Below are 23,380 nucleotides of genomic sequence, written 5' to 3' on the forward strand. Positions count from 1 at the left end.
CCAGGCCCAGGCAATGCAGGCAGGCTTCCGGTCTTCTTCTCTGGCCTGCTCCTTTCCTAAAAGTAAATGGGGTAGGGTGCCGCTGGGGGGGGGGGCGATGGGGGGGGAGGTGAAAAAGCCAAAGTGTGCACCGGGCACACTCTGGTCTAGCTACACCTCTGATTTTGTGACAATGAAGAACATCTCAAAATCAGGAATCCAAGCCCTTCTGTTACACAAGAAACTATGTTTACCATCTGATGAAACTCTTCATCTACCTTTTTCAGTAATGAACAAAGCAACTAGCAAAGGTGGAGAGCCTATTCTGTACAAGCTTACTATCATCGGAAAGCTGTCTAGTAGCTCACCGTAAGTCTTATAGTGCAATCGGGGGCGGGGGGGCGTAGTAGTGCCATAACCAGGGAAGACACAGACACAATGCAGCCATGACACCTCCTAAGAGACTTGCTGAGCTGCAGTCAGGAATTACACATTGGCACTCCCCCTTCCCCCATGAAAGTGGCCTATGCAGCACAATGGGCTGTGCCACTGTTTTTGCCAGTGTAAGCTCACACCAGCAAATGGAGGTGTTCCCAGGTTCAAAGGGCTCAGGAAGCTGACTGAACCACTGGGAACACCCCCTTTGGTGCCAGAACTTGCGCCTGTACCAGATGTGCTGGTGCCCAGACAGTGTGCTGCCCAACACCAGCATAAATGTCCCTTCTGTCAACATAAGTGACATTTACACTGGGGGTCACACTGCCTCCTGAGAGGCTCCCCCACTCCCTTTGGATTGCACAGTTAGTGAGGTACAATAATTTCTGTTTACTGGGGCATTTGGTTGACTGTCATCTTGTTTTATTTGTGTGAAGGTGAAGACGTATCCTCAACCCTTTGCTCTCCTTGGACATGGATATTTGCTTTAGTTCCATTCTGCTGATTTTATGGCTGTTTTGCTCCCCCTCACATCCCCAACGCCAGTGTAATGTTATGCCAGCAATAACCCTACATAAATTTAAATTCTCATAGACTTTTACATTGGGGGTCTGACAGTTGAAGGAGAGTTGAATGCATAATTAACATAATAATAAACAATACTTAGGCCTTGTAAAAAGTGGCATCAAATATAATAACGGTAAACCAGACGAGGAAAGTTATAATTCATTAATGCTCCTTCAGAGTTCCTGTCATGTATCTTTTTAGTGTAAGGGTTTTCTCATCCTTCACTAAGAAACTCAGTCATGTTTCACCTCACAGGGTCCTCATAAGGCAGTTTGTGCTGTGAGACAGTGATCTGTTCAAGGTCATTGGATAAGTTTTGCATTGAAGCAGTAACTTCAACATGAATATTTCCATCCCAAGGTTGATAATGAGTAGCAACTTAGCAATGTCAGATCTTAGCAATGAACTTAGCAATGTCAAATCAACTTAGCAATGTCAAATCAAATACTAATGAAATTTTGATCTTTGACAGTCGTTTGAGGTAATAAAACTACCATCAAGCTACTTCAGCACGCCCACGCACGAACGCACGCATGCACGCACACCCTTATTTCAGTGATGGGATTCAAATAAATTAACAACCAATTGCAGTGGTGGGATTCAAATAATTTAACAACTGGTTGTATACAAGCACCATTTTAACAACCGGTTCTGCCAAAGTGGTGCAAACCTGCTGAATCCCACCACTGCCTTAATTTCATTTAAACATGTTAAAGTGGGGTAAAATAGACCACACACTACCAATTTCCCCTCACCAAAAATGAGTGGTGTTAAGTACCCTTTCTAGATAATCTTCATAGTTATATGTATATAAATAAGGCAATGCTGTTGCTGAATCATTTTTTCCCCCCAGCTAACGGGTCATTCAGTAGCACTCCATTCTCTACAGCCTCAGGAAAACAAAGGCGATGTGCCAAAGCTTGACATATTTCAACAATAATGATTAATGGGGTAGAAAATGTGGGAAATAAAATTTCATACAAAAATTCTGATGTTAGCTTTTAAAAAGGAAACAGGAATACACACTTTCCCCTACAGATTGGGAAAAAACAATCAAGTTTTGGAAACTGGAAAAAAGAACAAAGTACCAGCTGCATACAATTAATCAGATTAAGCCAAAGTAAACAGGTACAGACTATTTGATAAAGCTGTCAAAGTTGGTAAAGTGAAACAAAAATCAAGGACTTAATTCTCTTAAATGGAATGTGCTGCACTCTCATTAGCATCCTGTCAATTAGTGACGTATTTAAGAAGAGAACAAGCCATTTTAATCCCTAGCAAAATTTGTACACGCACAGGGAGAGACACAGACAATGTGCATGAGAATTTTTTTGAATAGTCATCACACCAAATAAAATACAGATCTCATTGTGGTGAAATATTTTAACCAAAAGACTTTAAAAAAGAAGGTATTATACTGGAAAAAAATATTCAAAACTTGTCATTAAAAGGGCCAAGGCATCCAAATTACTTGTGCCAGTGGTTTTTACAGAAGGAAGAAGAGTTTGGGTTTAGACTCCTTTCTCTCCTGTAAGGAGTCTCAAAGGGGCTTACAGACAACTTTTCCCTTCCTCTTCCCACAACAGAAACCTTGTGAGGCTGATGGGAGTTGTGAAGAACTGTGACTAGCCCAAGGTGACCAAGCAGGCTTTGTGCAGAAGAGCAGGGAAACAAATCCACTTCACCAGACAAGAATCTGCCGCTCATGCAGAGGAGTGGGGAATCAAACCCAGTTCTCCAGAACAGAGTCCACAGTATAAAGCTAGCGGGATTGAGAGCAGCTGGCTTCAGGCTAAGTTGCAGTCTGCAGCTTAGAGCTAGATCCAAACCCAAATAAAGAATTATGCTTCCTGTTTAGCAGTTTTACTTGGTGAGGAAAAGCGAAGCAACAGGAAAAGTCATGTTTTGCCAGTATTTGGAAACTGTACAGCTTCTCCGCTCTGCCCTGCAGTGTCTTCAGAAAGGGCAAATAATAATGTATAAAGTCTATGGTGAAAGAATGGTAAGTTGGTTGTGAAGCAGACCATGAGTGCAAAAATGGTCACAGTGTCATTGATTTATAAGGTTGCCAGGAGTCACGTAAAGTCACTTCCAACTCCTGGCAACCTTATGAATCAATGACTTCCAAAATGTCCTATCATTAACATCCTTGTTCTTGTCTAAGGGCCGTGGCTTCCTTTATCAAGTCAAGCCATCCCATATTAGGTCTTTCTCTTTTCCTACTGCCTTCAACTTTTATTAGTATTATTGCCTTTTCCAGTGACTTTTGTCTTCTCATTATGTGACCAATGTACAACAGCCTCTTTTTTGACATTTTAGCTTCTAGGGGACAGTTCAGGCTTGATTTGATCTAGACCCACTGATTCGTTTATTTGTTTTTGGCAGGCCACAGTATCTGTAACATTCTCTTCCAATACCACATTTCAAAGGAATCTTCTTTCTTCCTGCCAGGTTTCTACATTAGCTAGCTTTCAAACCCAAACATGGTAATAGGGAACACTACGGCATGAATTAATTTCGTCTCAATTGCCAGTGACCAGTATTTACACTTAAAATATTTTCTAGCTCCTTCATGGCTGCCCTTCCTATTGTATTATAGTCTCAATGTCCTTCTGATTTCTTGGTTGCAGTCTCCCTTTTTCTGATGATGGAGCCAAGGAACAGAAAATCTTCAACAATTTCAATTTCTTCATCATCAACCTTAATGTTGAGTAATTCCCCAGTAGTCATTACTTTTGTCTTCTTGACATTCAGCTGCAGTCCTTGCCACTTCAATTTACACAAGTAGTTGTTTCAAGTCTTTGCTATTTTCTGCCAGTAATGTAGTATTACATTATCTCAAACTGTTAATGTTCCTCCCTCCAATTTTCACTCCATCTTCATCAAAATCTAATCCAGCTTTCCTTAAGATATGTTCTGCATACAGTTTTAAGAGATAGGAGGTAAAATACTTCCTTGTCTGACCCCTTTGCCAATGGAAAACTATTCTGTTTCTCTATATTTGATCATATCAGTAATCTCTTCTCCAGAGTACAAGTTGCAAAAAGACTATTAACCTTGAAAAATGGGGGAAATGGAAGCTTTTCAGTATTGAAATGCAAAAGCCAATACACGTTATCATAATGTTGCAAATTAGTTGTCAATAAATATCAATAATGAAATGCTGTTAACTTATTAAACAGAAGTCATTTCAGAGATTTGCAAATTTAATTGCAAACATGATTGGCAACTAGGAAAATAAAGCATGATTAATAATTGCTGTTTCTCCTTATTCATAAAAACAAATGCATACATTTCCTATATGTTATTTATTTCACACTGTTAGCCATAATAACAAGATGTTGCTATGCTACACACGATAAAAATTACTAGTGTACATCTAACAATAATATAGAATTAAATTATTTATTAGAAATAATTATTTAGTGAGCATAAATAAAGTTACAGAGCATCCTTCTGCCATTCTGATTTTAGTGGTCACAATAAAATGATGCCCAATTTAAGGCCCTGTATTTAGCAACCATAGTATTATACAGTTTGAAATGTAAAAGTCAGCATTGGCAGCTCTACCTGAATTCCCAGCTGTCCCTGCAGCCATTCAGTATTACCATTCCCTAACACTCACAAAAATGTGGGCAGAGTAGAGGGGATGTTCCCAAAGTGTCTCTCTTTTTCGAATTTAGGAGCAAGCCTTCTGATTCTCCTGCACCCTAACTGGGAAGGGGAAGGGTGAAAAAGAGAGGGAAAGGGGGGGGAGGAGAAAAAAGAGAGGGTTCGTATCTAGTGGGTCCGCTGTGGAATCCTGGTGCCTGCTACCCAGGTATGAACAGATGTGACAGATATGAAGAAAGCCTCTTGGTATCTTTAGCCTGAGGACCCATTCTATTACCAAGAGGTGAAGTTCTCCAAAGAGTCAAGACCATACTAGAAAATACTAGAAAAGTAGACTTATTTGGGGAGAGGTCTTGCTTACTGTCAAGAACACAATTTGTTCTTTGCAGCCCACATCAAGCACAAAATGAAGTTCTGTTAAAACAAATAATTTCTCTTGAATGTGTCAGTCTCTACAAGGACAGACAAATGGCAAGGATGCAACGAGAAATTCAGAATGCTTTGGGATTTGGTGATTTGGAGCTCCAACTTCTCCCTCTGACAGAGGTCATCCAACATCCTGGCAAGACATATCTTGTCTTGAGGCAACCTACAAAGCATAAGAAAAGTGAGGAAATCCTAGCAAGTCTGATTATGCCGTACAGGCTCTTTGGAAACCAGCAAACACCTACAAGGTAGCCTGTAGGTGTGCAAGCTCTTCCCCATTGCCTCCCATGGAAGATTAACTATTTGCAAATACAATCTGAAGTGCAGCCAATCTTTCCAAAACTATACAGGTGTAAAAAAGAAGCAGAAGAACATTTACCTGTACGGTTCTCTGAATCCCATTCACAGTAACAGGCAATAGTGCTGAAGCGAAGTTCCACTCACCAGTCACACTAAGTTTTATTCCATCCACTTCCGCCTTTGTAGCACCAAAGGGAAAAAAAAAACTATTAGTATAAAGCCAGACAAGAAACAGAACTCAAGTTCATTGCTGCATACAAAGGAGCAACCATCTTAAAACAGATGGCTCCCAAGCAACCTGTCATGTTTACTGTCTCTGACACAAAAGACAGGGTCTAACAACAGAGTCTTTTGAGCATCTCTGGGGAAGAGGTGAAGGACCTGTGAACAGCTGCCTATGGAGGGTTTAAAGTAATTTCCACCAAGTAGCAAACAGCCATCCAACTTTTAAACCATATCTGGACATGCAGCATTTACTGTAATTAGACAAGCAATGCATATGAATCCCGTTGACACTTGGCAACCCACACAACAGGCCTTGCATATAAAATGCTCTCCAAGGACCAACAAAGAACTTTTTGTATGATTTAATGAAGGGCTTTCACACTGTTATCTTAATTAATAAGACAGTAATTAATCTCGAAGTCCAGTCAAACTTTGCAATTTCTGTCTTGTTCTTCCTCCATTAACTAACCAGTAATACAAAATGTAATTTTTCAATACGCTATGAATGAAGTCACTAATAGTTATTTCTTTGACAATAAGAAAAATAAACAAATCTGACATTATTTAATGAAGCATGAACTGCCTAAAATACGGCAAATATAAAACAATTATAATATAAAACAAAATAGATGGCAACAATTATTTTTTAAAAAAATCAATTCGAATTTAGAAAAAGCATTTTTAAAAAAAATCATGAAACTCTGCCATTATTAATTGCAAAAAGAAAACAGATTTAACATGCTGACTCTAATTCAAAAAAGACAAAACATTTTTCATCATTTATTCACAAACGCTAACAGCACAATACTATGCATATTTTTTCAGAGGCCAATCTCACTGTGTTAATGGAGTTCATTCATAGTGCACAGGATTGCATGGTTAAGTGGGCACCCATACTGGACCAAAAGCCTACTATTTAATTTCAAAAAGGCTGTGGTCTTTTTTAGCCAGACTGGTTCCTGATAGTGCCAAATAAGCAAAATGGTGATTCTCAAAAAGAAATTCGTAAAGTAGCCACTTACTGTCACCCAAAACCATGTCTCTTCTAGAATGATTTGCTTACATATGCAGATATGGGCTGGCTGAGACTGGAAATGAGTTACTTAAATTTTGCATTTAATATTCTTATCCTTTGTAAGTGCTTCTGAATAATTTATTAAAATTATTATAACTCTTCTTAGCAACTGGCACCAGGATAAATTCAAAATGCTAACATTTATAATAAATTACTGAAATTCAAATTAATTGTTAACTTGATTAGACTTTCTAGGAGTGGCAAAACAGACCTTGGATACTAACCCTACATACTGGTTCTGGTGGGTTTTCTGGGCTGTGTGGCCATGGTCTGGTGGCCTTTGACAATACATTAATCCTACATAGTTATTTTTATTTCCTGAATAATGATGCAGAATCCACCAAGATGGCCCAAGCAAATTACAATTCACATCCAATTTATGTAGTAATATAAAAGTTAAATCATATACAAAGATCCTTCAATGAAATATATTTATAGTGTACATTATCCCTACTTCTATTGCTAGAGCAGAAATATATATGAGAAGTTAGGAAAGAGAAAAGATCAAAAGTAGCACCATTTTGTACTACATTAAAGCAGACTAGTAACAACTACAAAAAGTAAGCAAGGCAGTTAGCTGAGCATACTATGCACAGCTCAGTCAAAACAATATATATATAGTGTCACTATAGTGGCAAACTACATTTTATTTTGTTGACAAAAAAAGCTATATGCTTTCACATACATGGTCACACATTCCTTACAGATAAGTGTAAGGTCAGCTTTAAATAGCTTTGGGTTATTGGTATAACCACAAAAGGAAGTTCAAGTACATGGGGTTTCAGTCTTATTAAAACAAAAGCCTTTAATAAAAGACCCCAAGGGAGCAACTTTATTTCATATCCTAAGGAAAGCCCAGTTACCTATTTATAGATCTTATTCTTTTGTTCCAAACACATGATGGCAGGGCAAAATCCTATGTTGTCCAAGTGTCTTCAAAGCAGCCTTTTACCTGCTACCAATGAGGCAGGAAGATTTTTGAGTTGCAGGGAGTTTTTTCGTCAAATGTAAATTTTCAATATGATAGGAATTATTACCATTGCTTTTAAAAGCTTTTACTGCTTACAGACCATAACTACAGAAGCATCTACATCTTCTCATAAAACGGCAAGATACACAGCTGATGTATCTGCGTGGTAGCATAATGGTTAACAGACATGTGCAAAATCAACCACAGCACTCAGAAGTTCTTAACGTCAGAAAACAGAAGGAAACCTTCAGTACAATCCGACGAAGCTACACCCCTTCTAAGTCCATTCACTTCAATGATTTAGGAGAGTGTAACTCTCTCTAGGATATGTTTCTTGGTGGAAGAGCAGATCAGGATGATACTTCGTATCTGTAGCTGGCAATTTGTTCCTCATGTTTACAGATGCAGGCGAAACGTTAGGAACAAAATCCACCAGACCACGGCCACACAGCCTGGAAAACCCACCAGAACCAGTTGAATCCGGCCGTGAAAGCCTTCAACAATACATTTCTCTAGGATAGTTTTAAAGGGCAGCCATGTTGTTCCGCTGCAGAACAGTTAGATTCGAGTCCAGTTGCACTTTAAAGATTTTCAGGACAGAAGCTTTCTTGAGTCCCAGCTCCCTTCATCAGACACTTCTGACAAATGAAGCTTTGACTCTCAAAAGCTTGTATCTTAAAAGCCTTGTTGCTCTCTAAGGAGCTACTGGACTCAAATCAATTTATCTGGGATTGCACTGCTAATCTGTTTGACCTGGCAAAACTAGAATCGCTTTCAGAATGCACTGTACCACTACACATTATGTAAACTGTAGTTGCCCTTTGGATTTCCACAAGCCTCAAATGCATTAGAGGGTTAAAGTAGCACATCAGTGCCAACTAACCTACTTTGTTACTCATCTGTATAAACAGTTCAAGGATTATGTTGATTGCCTTGATTTTAAGACCAGTGATTTGGTTCTTACAGAAGTCTCAGCAGTGCCTTTATTTCTCATAGGAATGCATTCAATAATTGAAACAACCGTTTGCGCAAAAGCTTCCTGAGTTACTTTAACAGGTCCTACCAACAAATTTAATTTTGGTGTAGCAGTAGTATTCCAGTAGCAGTAAAGCAGCATTATAAATGCATCTCTTGAAAAACAAGTTCAATGTGCTGTTTCAATAGATTAAAAATAAGGTAACATTTAACACTGTAATTATCGAGTTCCAAGTGCCTGAGATAAGAACTCAGTATTTTGTTTCACCTTCCATGAAAGTGACAGTTTTTTCTGAAAGAGATCATCCTCGGGGGAAATGCTTATCCATCATTTTGTATGCTTTATTAAGAGAGTAAACATTTGCAACAACCAGGCCAAACTGTTTTCACTGGCCAAAAAGTTTTTGAATAGCTTCGCTCGAATAAAAAGGTGTTCTAGTGACATTACTGTAGTCATACATAATTAGGGTTATTCAGTGAGGAAATGGTTTGTGTTTAATGCTAATGGAAGTAGGTAATTCTGCACAAGTGCCAAGCTCTTCCAGGGTGTGCACACTGCCTTTTCCTCTGCATTTACGCAAGTTGGAAAACTCAATGTTCCAACGAGTGGATGGAAAAATGTCCACATTTGCTTTTTATCTACCACTTATACAATAAAATATATTGAAGGTTAAACACATGAAAGTATTAGGATGAACTGATACTGCTGACTCCTTTTATCTAATATGAACGGGGAAAACGTCAATGGCAAATGACCGAAACCTGGCTAACCTTTTCATTGTTAAGGACATGAAACAAGAGGACTAAAGGTCAATTATGCATGACAAAACACTCCACACACTAATGACAGATTCATACAAAACAATGGGGAAAGGGCATTACATGTACTTTCCCTGATCATCATCCTCGTGTTCTGAAGGAAAAACCGAACTGAGAGTGGGCTCCAATAAATATATTAAGCCAAATATAATCTGAGACGGACTTGTGGTCATATTGTGGAAATCCTAACATTCAGAGTTATATCATGCCTTAGGCATGGATGTCCCCCAGGTCTAAAATCCTAAGAGTTTTCACCTTCTCTTCCAAGACCACTTCAGAAAGGAGAACTTCCAATAGCTGGGTAGATGGTTTTAAGAGATCAGGACCAGACACAAATACCCAGGTATGGAGACTGTTAGAATGCCTACCTAGGGAAAGGAAACCATGATGCACACTACAGCTACCTTGCCTACAAGGCTTTTTCTACTTCTGAAGGGAAAATCCAAATGAACATGGTTGGAAGTGATCAAATGTCTTATTTTAGCTCACACAAGTCTCTATAATACAGGACTGCTCATCCAAGATCAAACTCTGGATGACATTAGACATCCCTTTTGCTAACCTGGCATTAATCAGCAACATTTTTACACTGCACATGACAGTGAAACAGCAAGTGGGAACCTTCTAGCGAGTAGAGAAATCAAAAGGGAGAACAGACTATGTATCTTTGCTCTCTACCCCTTGTCTGACCCATCCTTCTTCCATCATCATGTAGGGTTGCCAGTTCTGGGTTGAGAAATTTCTGGTGATATGGGGATGGAAGGTGCAGAGGGGATCTGGGGAGGAGAGAGACGCTACAATGCCATACTGTCCACCCTTCCAAAGAGCCATTTTCTCCAGAGGAACTGATCTTTTTTGTCTGGAGATCAATTGTAATTCCAAGGGATCTCCAGTCCTCACCTGGAGTATGGCAACTCTATGATCATCTTTATTCCTGATCTGTTCATATCTGAAACCCCATCTCCCCCCACATACACTACCACAAAATACCCCAATCTCACACACACACACACACACACACACACACACACACACACACACACACACACACACACACACACACACACACACACAAGAAATGCTACCCTCTATCCCTGAGAGTTCAAGAGCATACGAGCCAAAAGACAAACGTGGATGATATAAACAAGACAAACCTCTCACGCGTCAACATTCAAATAAGGTCCATAGTCTTCACTCCCACGTTACTCTCAACAGTGGTGATTCCTTCCAGCTCTCACTTAAAGATTTACAACATGTCCTTCACTGGGCAAGGAAAGTCAAACCACCAAAATCGATATATCCAGAAAACAGCATAAAGATCAGACGTCCCCTTTGTGATATCCAAACTTCATAGAGAAAAGTCTAGTAGGGTCACCAGGAACGTACCCTCTCCAGAAATGTCTGTTGGAATTGTGCCCTAGCAGACAACAGTCTCAAAGGCCTGGGGAGGGGGCAGGTTTTCTTCCTCCTTGCTATGATAGATCAAAAGAGGCTCTATAGCAGAAGCATTAAGAAAGTTGTGGGCTAATGTTATAAATTCTCAATTCCCCAGCCTTGTGATCTTTCTTCTGCTTGTCTTGCTTAATGCTACTTCTATGAACCCTGAAACAATGGCTTCAGAAATGGTATTTTCATTGTCAAAATAAATATCATGTTGAACTGACCCTAGAAGACGAGATGCTGTGTACATCAGCCTTTAGTGGGTTCTACAGAGAAGCTTAAACAGTAGACTCACTAAGGAGATTAAGTAAAGATTAAGTAAGTAAATGAGACAGGCCTATCATCCTAATATGCCAGGCCATTATCACTAAGGAGCCTAAAGAAGCTACAGATCCAAAACACAATCCTCATACCAGCAAGGAGTTGCTCTGGCTACCAAATACTCAAGACATTTTTTGCAGCACAGAACAGGGTCCCAGTTATGGAATGCTCATGCAAGAAAGATCAGCCAGAGACCAACCATTTTAACCTTTAGAAGATAGATTAAAATATACAGAGAAAATTGGCAGTCAGGATTTGATCTGCTTTTGACAATTTTGCTGATGTAATTTTTAATGTTTGTGTGAAAGAGGGAGGCATTATTCCTTCCTGTAAACTACCTTGACTCATCATTTCAGTGCAAAAGAGATGAATCAGTCTATAATCGTTTTTGTAAGAGGCTTCAGGGATTCTTCCCACAGAGAAGAGGGTAGAAGAGCTTCTGGATTGCTTAGAAGAATATTTAGACAAGTTGGGCTTAGCCTGAAAACAGCAACTGAAAACAGCAAGTTTCTGCCTCAAGAAAGTATAGTAACATGGAAGAAGAAAACCTTATGTCTCCAAAATACTTGTCTTGCACTACACTAAACAGGAATGGGGATTTTGCTGTATTAAAAATCCTGTTCCAGGAGAAACCCATCTTTCCAGCTACCATGGGACATATACAGCCAGGGTTATCATGTGAAGAGAATTTGTCCCTAGGGATAGTCCCTTAAATTTCCCCCTCCCCCCAAATTTCTCCATGACTCTTCTGTAGGTGTATTCCATTTGTCATTGCATTTATTTATCCAACACATTCATCTAGAGACTGGGAGATGCTGACTAATTGGAATAGTACCATGGTTGTTCTGTCCCATCCCTCCTTTTTTGCCATCAAGTCACAGCTGATTTATAGCATGGGGTTTTCAAGGCAACAAACATTCAAAGGTGTTTTTCCATTGCCTGTCTCCATGTTGCAACCATGATATTCCTTTGTAGCCTCCGACCCTGCTTAGCTTCTGAGATCTGATGAGATAGAGCTACCCTGGGTTATACAGGTCAGGGCTGCTCTGTCGGAGAAGCTCTTGTACATATGCCAGTGCTCCACTGCCATAGTGTTCGTGTACTTTCAAGTTAATGCAACCGTCAACCTGACAAATGGGGGACAGAGGGAATGCAACTGTAGCCCAGAGAGACTGCCAACTACTTCATTTCACCCTGTGCTGCTGTTGATGAAACAGCTATCATGCCTACTGGGTTGCAAAATCAGTGTGTGGGGAAGACTGCAGACTCATACAGACTTTGAGACCTTGAAAACCCACTTACTCTGTGCTTTTGCTGTGGAATATTACTGTGGAACTCATTAGAGCCCTATGGCACTGTTCATACTCACTGATAGCTGCTATTGTATGAGCCAGGTTTGGGGGTAATACAAGACTAGGTATGGAGGAGGGCAGTAATGGACGGTTTCAGAAGTCCAGCTTCAAGGTAGGGTCTTCGCCTCCATTGCTTTGAGAAGCACTGTTGTGACAAGCCCAATTGGGAGTAGAGTCTCCCCTTTGGTGATTGTGTCCTGAGACAGAGTACCAATAAGTTTTCTGAGTACAACACTGTTAGACAAATAGGTCTGTTGGGAGAAAAGTGAGCTTGACCTTTTTGCAAGTGCCCAACAGTAACTAAACTCATGCCTCCCATTTTCCACATGGATGCAATTCCCCAGTGAAGCACTGGGGAACTGAGAGGACTGCCCTTTATGAAGGTGCAGTTGTCTGTTTCTGTGTTTTAGCCCCAGTGTCTATGTTTCCCTTATCTGGCAAAAAGCTGGTGTTCCCTGCCCAATCCTGCTCAAGACCCAACTCTTGTGTGAATGAGAGGCCTTAGGGGCATTACATCAAAGTTAATCACTAAACAAAACCACGTGGACATAACATGTGCATTAAATGACAGAAGAATTTACAAACTTAGGCTACTAGGCATTCAGGCTACTAGGCATTAAAGGACAGAAGAATTTACAAACTTAGGCTACTAGGCATTCAGACCTCTTAAGCAAGCACAAATATATGAAACGTGAATTATAATACATGACACGCAAAGTGGCAATATACAACTACAGAAGGCCCTCCAGTTCTTCAAACAAATGAAAGAATCCATAGCAAGACTCAGCCAGCATCCGCACAGATAAATTGGTCTTAAATATGCTGTCAGACACAAAGAAAAATGATGCATGCTGCTTAGCCTGTTGGGTGGAACATTTCCAAGTATAATTACTGTTGCAATATCGTTCCTGTATTATTATGGCAACCTGAAAGATTTATACTGAAGGAGTAGTGACGAAAACAAGTATTTGACCAAGGAGCTCGTTCAAACACAAAACTCTCTAGACATTGGCACCCATCGTATGTAAGACCAATTTTTCTATGCAGATTCTGGCTGAGTCTTGTTGTGTTCACCTGGATTCTTTCATTTGTTTGAAGAACTGGAGGGTCTTCTATAGATATGTATTGCCACCTGGCGTGTCATGTATTATATGAGGTTTGCCTATGCTGTGTGAGCCAAATAAACATGATAATGCTGTTCATGTCCTTGAGAAAAGCAACCTCAGCTGAACACACACCTGTGGAGCTTCCGGGCAAATGTTCACACCAGGGCTCACATTGGTCACAGCAGGTTATGGCTTCCAGTGAGGAGGCTGGGTTCTCTTTGCTCCCTCCTTGGAATACTCTGTGTAGGGATGACAACCGACTGATATTAGGGGGGCATGACCACACCAGCCATGTCAGCAGGCAGTCTTCATCTGCCTATCCCAAGAGCATTGATGGAACACTGCTTCTTGATGGGTGGCCGTCAGCAGCTTACAACCGGTTATTTTTGTCAGCTATTTCCTTGCAAAGGAGTGAGCGTACAATACTGACTAACTAGCACAGCCTGTGCATCACAGGTGTCTATGTCTTAGGATGGGCTCTGAAACATTCAACTGCATACCGATGAAAAGTGGGAGGAATCTGACGTTGAGAACCGTTAACATGAAACAGTTCAGAGCAGTCACAGCTTCATATGGTTAAACACATGCATCAGTTACATTACTAAGAATTACTGACACTGGAAATATGTTTGGTTTAATAGCTTTACACTTCACTAGGCTTTGTTCACCCTCATTTCACTGAGCATTAAGCAGCTGGGAGTCAGTTGGCCTTGGCTCTCTACCCGAGTTTTTAAACACAAAACATTTGCAAGGAGGAATGTTGTATAGTTACCACACAAAGGACAGAGAAAGCTGCATGTGATGAAATTCTACAAATTCTGCCCCCTACTGAAATGTCCCATATTTATTATTTACCATTTTACATGTCAAAAAGCAACCCACACACCATTTCAAATCAAGCAATTTCTGCCTTCGATGAAGATAATTTTGTGCTACAGGTAGAAGGCACTAACAGTAGTCATTCATTAAAAGGGCACAAGAGTGAAAGTTCACAAATGGTTAATTAAGAGGACCAAAGCTCAAGACTATAAGATTGAGATTCTCAATCTTTTTGACGATGTGGGCACATTTGGAATTCTGACATGCATGGTGGGTGGGGCAATCAAATGGCTGCCGTAAAATGGATGCCGCAAGAGACGGAGCCAGTCATAAAACGATTGCCACAGATTAACCTCAGCATCACGGTGCAGATTCTTGTGCTGTAGTAACAGCTGCTATCAAAGCAACATTTAAAACTGCACAGCCAATCAAGCCTCCTGTGGTCAATGAAAACCCTTGCTGGGTCAAAGCCCTAACTGGCCGTGCTCACTTTCTAAAAACACTAGACAGGGTCCAGAAAAGGTGTCAGCTGGTATCATGCCATTCATGGACACCAAGTCAGGGAACTCCGCTTTACGAGATGCTTTCCTTGAAGAGTTGCTCCTCTCTACAAGGCATGTATGTCTGCTTTTGAAATTGGTAAAAATGACTTGTCCTATAGCAAGGTCAGTGTGTGTGTGTGTGTGTCCATTCCATTCACAAAAATGAATGAGCCTGAGATACTGATCATACTTGATTGTTTTCCTATTCCACTTCCTCCAAGCAGTTGAAAAAAGAAAATATAGGATTTCCCAGTAACAACCCCCAGAGTTCCTGGCCATACCTGTTATCTTCTCAGCTTCACCAGTAGAATGTGAAAATGTGTTCTCCAACTATTATTTGGGCTTGTGAACCACTGGCATTTAAATGCATAAAATAATTGAACAAAGTCCCCACTTGCCCACAATGAATCTGTCTTATTTCTCAGCTGCTGTCATCACAGTTTTGAAGATATTATTACACCAGATGACCAGAAAGCAAAAAAAATAAGATTATTGCATTGGCAACCAAGCCCAATAATATTTGACTTTTACATTTCTTTGCTATTGTGGATGTATTTTATATTTTCCAAACTATACAGGTAAAGAATTCTCCTGTCAAGGAACACAGCACCAATTCATAGGCTCTTTTCCTTCATTTTACCCATTCTAGTCCCATCAGGATTTACGCATGTAAACAAAATTTACTTAGTGGGCACAATACATTTACTTGCTTCCCAAACAAAAAGTTCAAGTTATTGTTGAAAGCTTCCACAGCCAGAATTAACTGGCTATTGTGGGTTTTTCAGGCTCTGGGGCTGTGGTCTGGTAGTTTTAGCTCCCAACATTTCCCCTGCATTAATGGCTGGCATCTTTGGAGGTATGTCATGGTAAGATATGTTTCTCTCCATAGATGCCAGAAATAGATGCGGGTTAAACGTTAGGAACTAAATCTACCAAACCATGCCCACACGGTCGGAAAAGCCACCCACAACCAAACAGTTCAAGGTATTGCAATTTAGCAAATGGAATTAAACATCTGAACACAGTATGTTCTGCGTCAAGCATCCGCTAGCATTACCAAATGGTAACATTAAAAGACTGCATGGCCCACATAGTTGTGGCAAAAGAAGGAAGACATTCCCATGAAATGGTTAGAAGAGTCTGCCAGGTTTTGTGCTAGCATGCACATATATGAGTATAACCTGAAACACTCCCACAAGGAATAACTTACAACACGAGCCACAACCAAGTTATGGATTTCATGTGACCCTCAAAAATTAGTGTCATTTGCACCGTGAACTACCCTCAAACACTTTCCCTCTATTTCTCTTCCTCTGATCCATAAAAAAATGACTACTTATGCTAATCCTCCACTTACTGTCTACTCTATCATTTGTCTCTTTTACTTTCATCTTCTCCACGTTAATTCCCTGCATCTCTTTTGATCTAGTCTATTTGTTACTTTTCTTTGAGCTACCAATTCCTCCTGATAACAAATTTGCAGCCATAATAGTACATTTAATGCTGCAGGGTGATATTTTATTGATTCACTCCTTCTTGTTTCTGCATAATGATGAATAGCCTGATGGGTGTATCACAGGATGAACTTATCTGCAAGATGCATCCTGGTATGTGTTTTTTTGGTAGGGTATACTGATATAGCTGGAGATAAAATGCTTCCATCTGTAGGTAACATTTCTCATTTAATATTGGTGCAAACATCATAAGTCATCATGCTTGCTGTTCGACAACTTGAGATGATTTTTATTTCCAATAGCAATGCTCTCCAGCAGGCTAAGAATATGAGGTTTTTATTTCGGATTTTTTTAAAAAAATACTGAAAACTTTCAGGACAATGCTCTGAAACACCAGTAACTTGTAGAAGACAGTGTTTAGTATATTTTGCTCAGAAAAAAACCCAGATTTAATTGTTAAGTTGCATGTGAAGTAGAGATGAGAGCTGGCCAACTTTATATTCTTCCCAAGACTGAGAGCCTAAAGCAGTGGGTCCCAAACTTTTTTGAGCTGCCGTTCCCTTGGCTCCCAGGCCACATCTCTAGTGCCCCCCCCCCCAGCATTTTCTCAGTATTAAGTCTTCTCCGAATGCAAAGCAACTTCTAAGACTGCAAACACACGTAGTTATTTCACCAATAAAACATGACCTAGTAAAAGTAAACCAATTTATTGAGCTGTTTCAGCAATCTGAAAGGATACATTTGAATCTCATTATGTTCTTATGATTTTAATGGGACGGATGTGCTTGGTGCAGAGATATCAGCTTCTCAACATCCAAACTAAGAAGTCTCAGATCGCCACATTTAGTGATTTTTAGTCTGTTCCTCTGCTTGGGAAGAAGCCAGGTGATTGTACTGAAGCCTGCTCCACTAAATATGATGTTGGGAAGACTATAAAGTCCAGCTTGACTTTGTCCCACAATGCATGGTAGCAGTCAGTTTTGGCCGTTTATAGCCAAAATTCTTGTTTCCTTCTCTCATCCAGTTTGACCAAAAGAAGCGCTTTCTACAAGGAAGCCACAACTGCTCAGTGCCCCATATTGAGCTGAGAAATCATAAATACGTCCTCAAGATGTAAGAGTGCATGAATCATTTCCATAGCACAGTAAGCACAATACATGACCACATATTTGTAAAATGCAAAATACAACTAACCTCCATGCTTACAAAGAGTAAACCAAGGCACTGATAGTGTGATCCTATGCCACATTTCTCTAGTCTAAGCCATCTGTAGTAGAGTAATTCTGCATAAGGTAATAATGTGAATTATACAAACATATGACTGCGGTTTCACAAGGATGCAGCCCATCTTAAGAGAATGCCCGAAGAAGTTGTTTACTGTCCTTGCTCCTCTAGTTATGTGTTACTTTGCTCTTCATACACAGATTCTCTTCTTAATGGAAACACCAGGTTCGATCTAGGTATAAGAACCATGCAAGGGCCACACAATGATCCCCAACTCCCCCCCCCAAAAAACAAATAGCCATTTCCAACACAGGAATGTTTAATTCTGAGATCTAGCCTAATAGCCACACACAGTAAAGAGGGGGAAATAAGTGAAACCCTTGCCCAATTCCTCTTCTGTCAGCAGAGTTCCAGTCATGCAAAAGGCTGTGTGAGTATGTGTGCATCAAGTGTCATCATCTTGTTTCTGGTTATGGTGACCCTATGAATTAATGATGCCCAAAATGTCCTGTCACTTGTAGTTCTTGCAAACTGAGGACCATGGTTTCTGCATGAGGATGTAATTTTGTACCACAATGCAGCCTTCCAGCTGATGTAGCTATTACTTCATGAAGGTACTGCAACACCAAGAATAAACTTTTCCAGGATCAGAAAGGACTGGTGAGAGAAAAAAGGGGAAAACCAGGAGAACAGTGCCTGAAACTGATGGATCCAAGGGATCCAATCAATCCCTCCGCAGTCTTTCGAGGCTAGATTGGGGCTGCAGCACCAATGTTCTGCCTCCCTTGGAGCAGAACATCAGCACTGCGGCCCCAATCTAGCCCAAAAATCACACAAAAAAAGACTTTGACACATCACAGGAAAAATAAATATGATGGATTGCAAAATTGTGTCTTGTAATATAAATGGACTTTACTCATTAGCAAAAAGGAAGATTTTTCATTTAAAAATTGATACAATATGCCTACAAGAGACACACATTAAAAAACAAGACAGGAAATACATGAACAGTAAGTTTTTGGGCCAACAATTTATTTCTGCTGGTATTAAGAAAAAGAGGAGTGATTTTCTATATAAAAACACAACTTGAACCAACCTTGATATTTAAACATGATATGGACAGGTTGCTGATGGTGAAGGTTACAATTGACAGACTTAAAATAATTCTAGCAGGCATGTATGCCCTAAATGATTTTTAAAAACTTACTATTTTACAAAGAGGTAGAATAAAGACTATTAGAACTTACCATAGAAAACGTTATATTAATAGGAGATTTTAATGGAGAGATCTCAATGCAGTTAGACAAGAAATCTGAAAGTATCACTAGAACGACAGAAGGTAAGCTTCCTAAAAGTTTTTTTTTATTTGGTGAAGAACTTAAACTTGCAAGATTTATGCTGGCATAAAAATAGCAATGCCAAGGAATACACCTTTTATTCTGAAAGACACAAATCCCACTCAAGAATTGATGTGGTTTGGACTGCAAATCCAGTAGGGCTAAATATACTGGTGCCTGAGTATTGATGTTTGCCCTAAAACCTTCCCAGACCACAATGCGTTAATATTCACATGGAAAAGAAAAAAGGTTGTATTTAGGTTATCCAGAGTACACGATTACTAAGAAAGTGAACAAATCTTTTCAGGATTTACCATGCAAGGTACAGTATATACTCGCATATAAGTAAAATTTTTCAGCACATTTTTTGTATAAGTCGAGGGTGGCTTACAGGGAGCTTGTAAGGGGCTCTCCTTGCATTTATGTGTTTACACGTGAGAAAGCATTCTCTCCTTTCCCCAGAATTTTTCTGCAGAGAGCTCACTAGGCCTGATTCTCCTAACTCCACCCATCAAATAATCCTCAAAGGCACAGATCTCATTACCTCTGGTAATCAAGACTGCCGGCTTCGTCATTCAAACTGCACTTATGTTGATATTACTGTTCCAAAAGTAACCCCCCCCCCTTAAAGAGGTAAAGTAATTCCCTGGACCACAGGCTGCTAAAGAAGAGATTGGTGTTGTGTGAGAGAGCTTCTTTTCTGCTATTTGAAGAAGCCAGAAACTTGGAAAGGGGGTGAATGGGAAGATGTGAAAAGCAGCACAAGGGACAGGGAAGGCTGGCCATGGGCGGAGGGAAGGTCTCCGGGGCAAAGCTGTACTCACTGGCAAATCTGTCCTGCTCATGCTAAAAGTGGTCTTACTTGCCATGTACAGAATGAAAAGTGAAAGCGGGGCATCAGTAAACAGGTCCATATGAGAAATCTTGCTGTGATGGACACTTGCCCCCATCACGCAGCAAGCACATTGTGTGTAATCCAGTGGCGAAGCTCCCAGGGGGTAGGGGGTGCGCGACACACCGGGCGCACGGAGTTGGATCACGTGGGGGGCGTGAAATCCCCGGCCCCTCCCCCTTTCCCCCCGCAGAACTCCCGCGGCGTCCCCCTACACACTTACTTTAGAAAACCGAGCAGGCTGGAGAACAGGCCTTCCTGTTCTGCAGGGAATTATTTGCGTGTTCTCTGGGGCCGTCAGCCTTACTACCAGGGAAATGTGCCTGGGTTCTGCAGCCTACTCAGTTCGTTTTATTGATTGATTGATTGATTGATTGATTGCGCAAGTGATTGGGCGCCGCAGGGGGTGCTGCGGGGGAGTGGGCATGATTCCCCCCCACAGCAGCCCCCCAACACTTACTTTAGGAAACCGAGCAGGCTGCAGAACAGGAAGGCCTGTTCTCCAGCCTGCTCGGTTTTCTAAAGTAAGTGGGAGTGGGGGGGTGCCGCGGGGGGGCAGCATGATTCCCTCCACAGCAGCCCCCCTGCGCCCCCCACACTTACTTTAGGAAACTGAGTAGGCTGCAGAACAGGCCTTCCTGTTCTGGTGGGAACTACATTTCCCAGGAGACCCTGGGAAATGTGCCTGTTCTCCAGCCTGCTCGGTCTGTTTTATTGATTGATTGATTGATTGATTGATTGATTGATTGATTGATTGATTGATTGATTGATTGATTGATTGATTGATTGATTGATTGATTAAATTTATATACCGCCCGATCCCCGAAGGGCTCCGGGCGGTGAACAACATTATTTGAACATCAACAGGACCGGTCATACAAATATAAATACATAAGCTCCATCCCATAAAATAGCTTAAAACTCATAAAAACAGCAAATAACCATAATACATAATAACAACAAGAGGCGTCCAACCCCAATTTAAAACCTACCCCCATGAGGGGGGGGTGGTGGGGCCCCTCAATATGAGGGGACCCTGATGTAACTGTCCCAGGCACAGAGCAGTGAGGGAGCACCGTTCAGCAGCTGGACACTCCAAAGGCCCGGTGGAACAACACAGTCTTGCAGGCCCTGCGGAACTCACCCAGGTCCCGCAGGGCCCGGACAGCTGGAGGAAGGGTGTTCCACCAGGCCGGGGCCAGTGCCGTAAACGTCCTGGCCCGCGTGGAGGCCAGCCGCATCATAGAGGGGCCGGGGATCACCAGTAAGTTGGCCTCTGCAGAACGCAGAGGCCGAATTGGGACACATGGGGTGATGCGGTCCCAAAGGTACGAGGGTCCCAGGCCGTGCAAAGCCTTGAAGGTCAAAACCCACACCTTGAAGATGATTCGGAATTCAACCGGAAGCCAGTGCAGCTGCCGCAGCACAGGCTGGATGTGTTCTCTGAAGGCGCCACCTGTGAGCAGGCGTGCTGCCGCATGTTGGACCATTTCTAAAGTAAGTGGGAGTGGGAGGGGGTGCCGCTGCGGGGGGCGCCGCGGGGGGGGGGGGAAGCCAGAGTGCGCACCGGGCGCACTCTGGTCCAGCTACGCCTGTGGTGTAATTGGCCTATGAACACTATCTGAGTAACAAAGGATCTTGCCAATGACTCATTGGCAGGAGTCTTTATTGGTAAAATAATTTAGCCACTTCATGTTGGAGAAAATACAGGAGAAATCCTATTGCTCAGTATCAGAAATCCAAAGTACCAATTTTTTCCAAAAAAATGTACATTAGCAATTGAGATGTAGTATCACTTTAGTGCTAACAACAATAGCACCACTGAAGCAAGACCATAATATGGTTTCTAAGGGCTCCATAAACCCCATAATCTGTGCTGTTTAATCTTTTCTTTTATCCTACTATCAGAAAAGCTCTCATCTTTCTAATAAACAAGTTTGCTGTATCAGGGATGTGCAACTGACCCTTTGCAGTTTACTGCAAGCAAGATCTCCCACTTTTAGCAAAAGCCAAATACTGATACAAAATGAATCCTCCTGAACAAAGCTATGTTTTCTTAATAACAACAGTTGTATAAACATAAGGTCTTCTCTGTTAAAGGGAAACAGACATCAAAAAGTAGTAAAAACATGGAACTCTAAACCCCTCTTTTCTTTGAAGAAATGTGTTTGAAGCGAGGTGTTTCTAGTTATGGGTGAATGAAATGAGAATTCAGCTGCAACGAACGGACATCCAGCCTCTACGAAGGACTAATTAGATCCATCTGAGAAGCCGCATCTACTCTGCTTTGCACGTTTCAGAAAGAAAGCTCTGGTCTAGCCCTTTGAAAAGTCTACATCAAAACAGTTTGTTACAGCTGATGCACATATAGCCACTACAACGGCATTATTTTTCATAAAAGACTAAGAGCTACATTAAAGTCATGTTAATAAGCCTGTTTTCTTCTTGCCCTGAGAGAGGCAATGCAATTTGGAGCCACAGCAAGCAAGCAAATCAGCCAGCAAACCAGCAACTCTTGAATAATCCCATTTCTCCCCCACATGCCGAAATTCAGATGAATTTCAGAGAAGATGTTACAAGAGGAAGTAAATCTGCTAACAAAACAGTTAAACTAAGACCTGTAGAATTAATCACTGTTTTTTGTTGATTCATGCCCATCCCCTCAACGCTATGTGGAATGTACTGGCATAGTCAGGTGCTACTGTTACACCAGCAGGAGGAGCTCATGGTTATTATATCTTAAGGGATAGAATAAATGGGCACAATCCAACAAGCGTGTGCAGCTCTCCATTTCAGTGAGGCCTGTGCAGGAGGGCTTTCAAACTGAACCATGCCCAGTTTGTGCATTCTGGATCTTTTAATTTTCCTGCTTTTGTGACAGCTTCTGGTTGTCAGACTGTGAGTATCCTGAGTAGCAAGCATACTATGTGACTGTATTATTCCCTTTTCTCCACACTCAGATGGTGATCAAAGACTGCATGCTGATAAAGAATCCCCTCTGGGATGAGTATCAAGTTGCTTTGCAGTCAAAAAAATTACCTAGAAATGTTCTCTGGTACCTACCATCATTTCCAAATGATGCATCAGAAATTTCAAAGCATCTCCATGCAAGGTAATCTACATCACGCTGGTATGTTCATTTGCCCAAAGCTATGGCACCTTAGAAAGTAACATCATAATCTGCCCAGAGTGGCTCTCACTGGCAAGCAGTGGTTGTTCATCTTCTACCTGTAAACTACTCACTAGAATGGGAATCTATGTGTTTGGTGTGGTTATTCTAATAAAGTACTGTAAGAGGAGCACCATTTTAGAGCTGCAGTGTGTTAGGGTAGGGTGGCAAGAACATTTTGTTCCACTGACAAAAGTACCTTGCATGAGAAGAAAGCTCAGCCTAGATCTCACCCAGTGAATGGAAAGTGAGGGTTAGATTACTAATACAAAAACTAAGAAATCAGTTCACAGACTATGCAAATTCCTGATCCAGTTGAACAATGGAATGGCTGACAATGA

At 41.1% G+C, this 23,380-nt stretch overlaps 1 protein-coding gene across 2 annotated transcripts in view; it reads right to left on the reverse strand.

Annotated features, from left to right (window-relative positions):
- The window catches only part of PCCA (propionyl-CoA carboxylase subunit alpha), a 345,506-nt gene that overhangs the window by 76,924 nt on the left and 245,202 nt on the right, over positions 1-23,380 (reverse strand). For both annotated transcript variants that reach the window (XM_048493110.1, XM_048493109.1), the window contains exon 20: positions 5,399-5,497. In XM_048493110.1, coding sequence (XP_048349067.1) covers positions 5,399-5,497 — 99 coding nt within the window. The remainder of the gene's footprint in view (positions 1-5,398; positions 5,498-23,380) is intronic.

Source organism: Sphaerodactylus townsendi, linkage group LG04 (genome assembly GCF_021028975.2).
Source record: "Sphaerodactylus townsendi isolate TG3544 linkage group LG04, MPM_Stown_v2.3, whole genome shotgun sequence".
In the NCBI taxonomy this organism is placed as follows: Eukaryota; Metazoa; Chordata; class Lepidosauria; order Squamata; family Sphaerodactylidae; genus Sphaerodactylus; species Sphaerodactylus townsendi.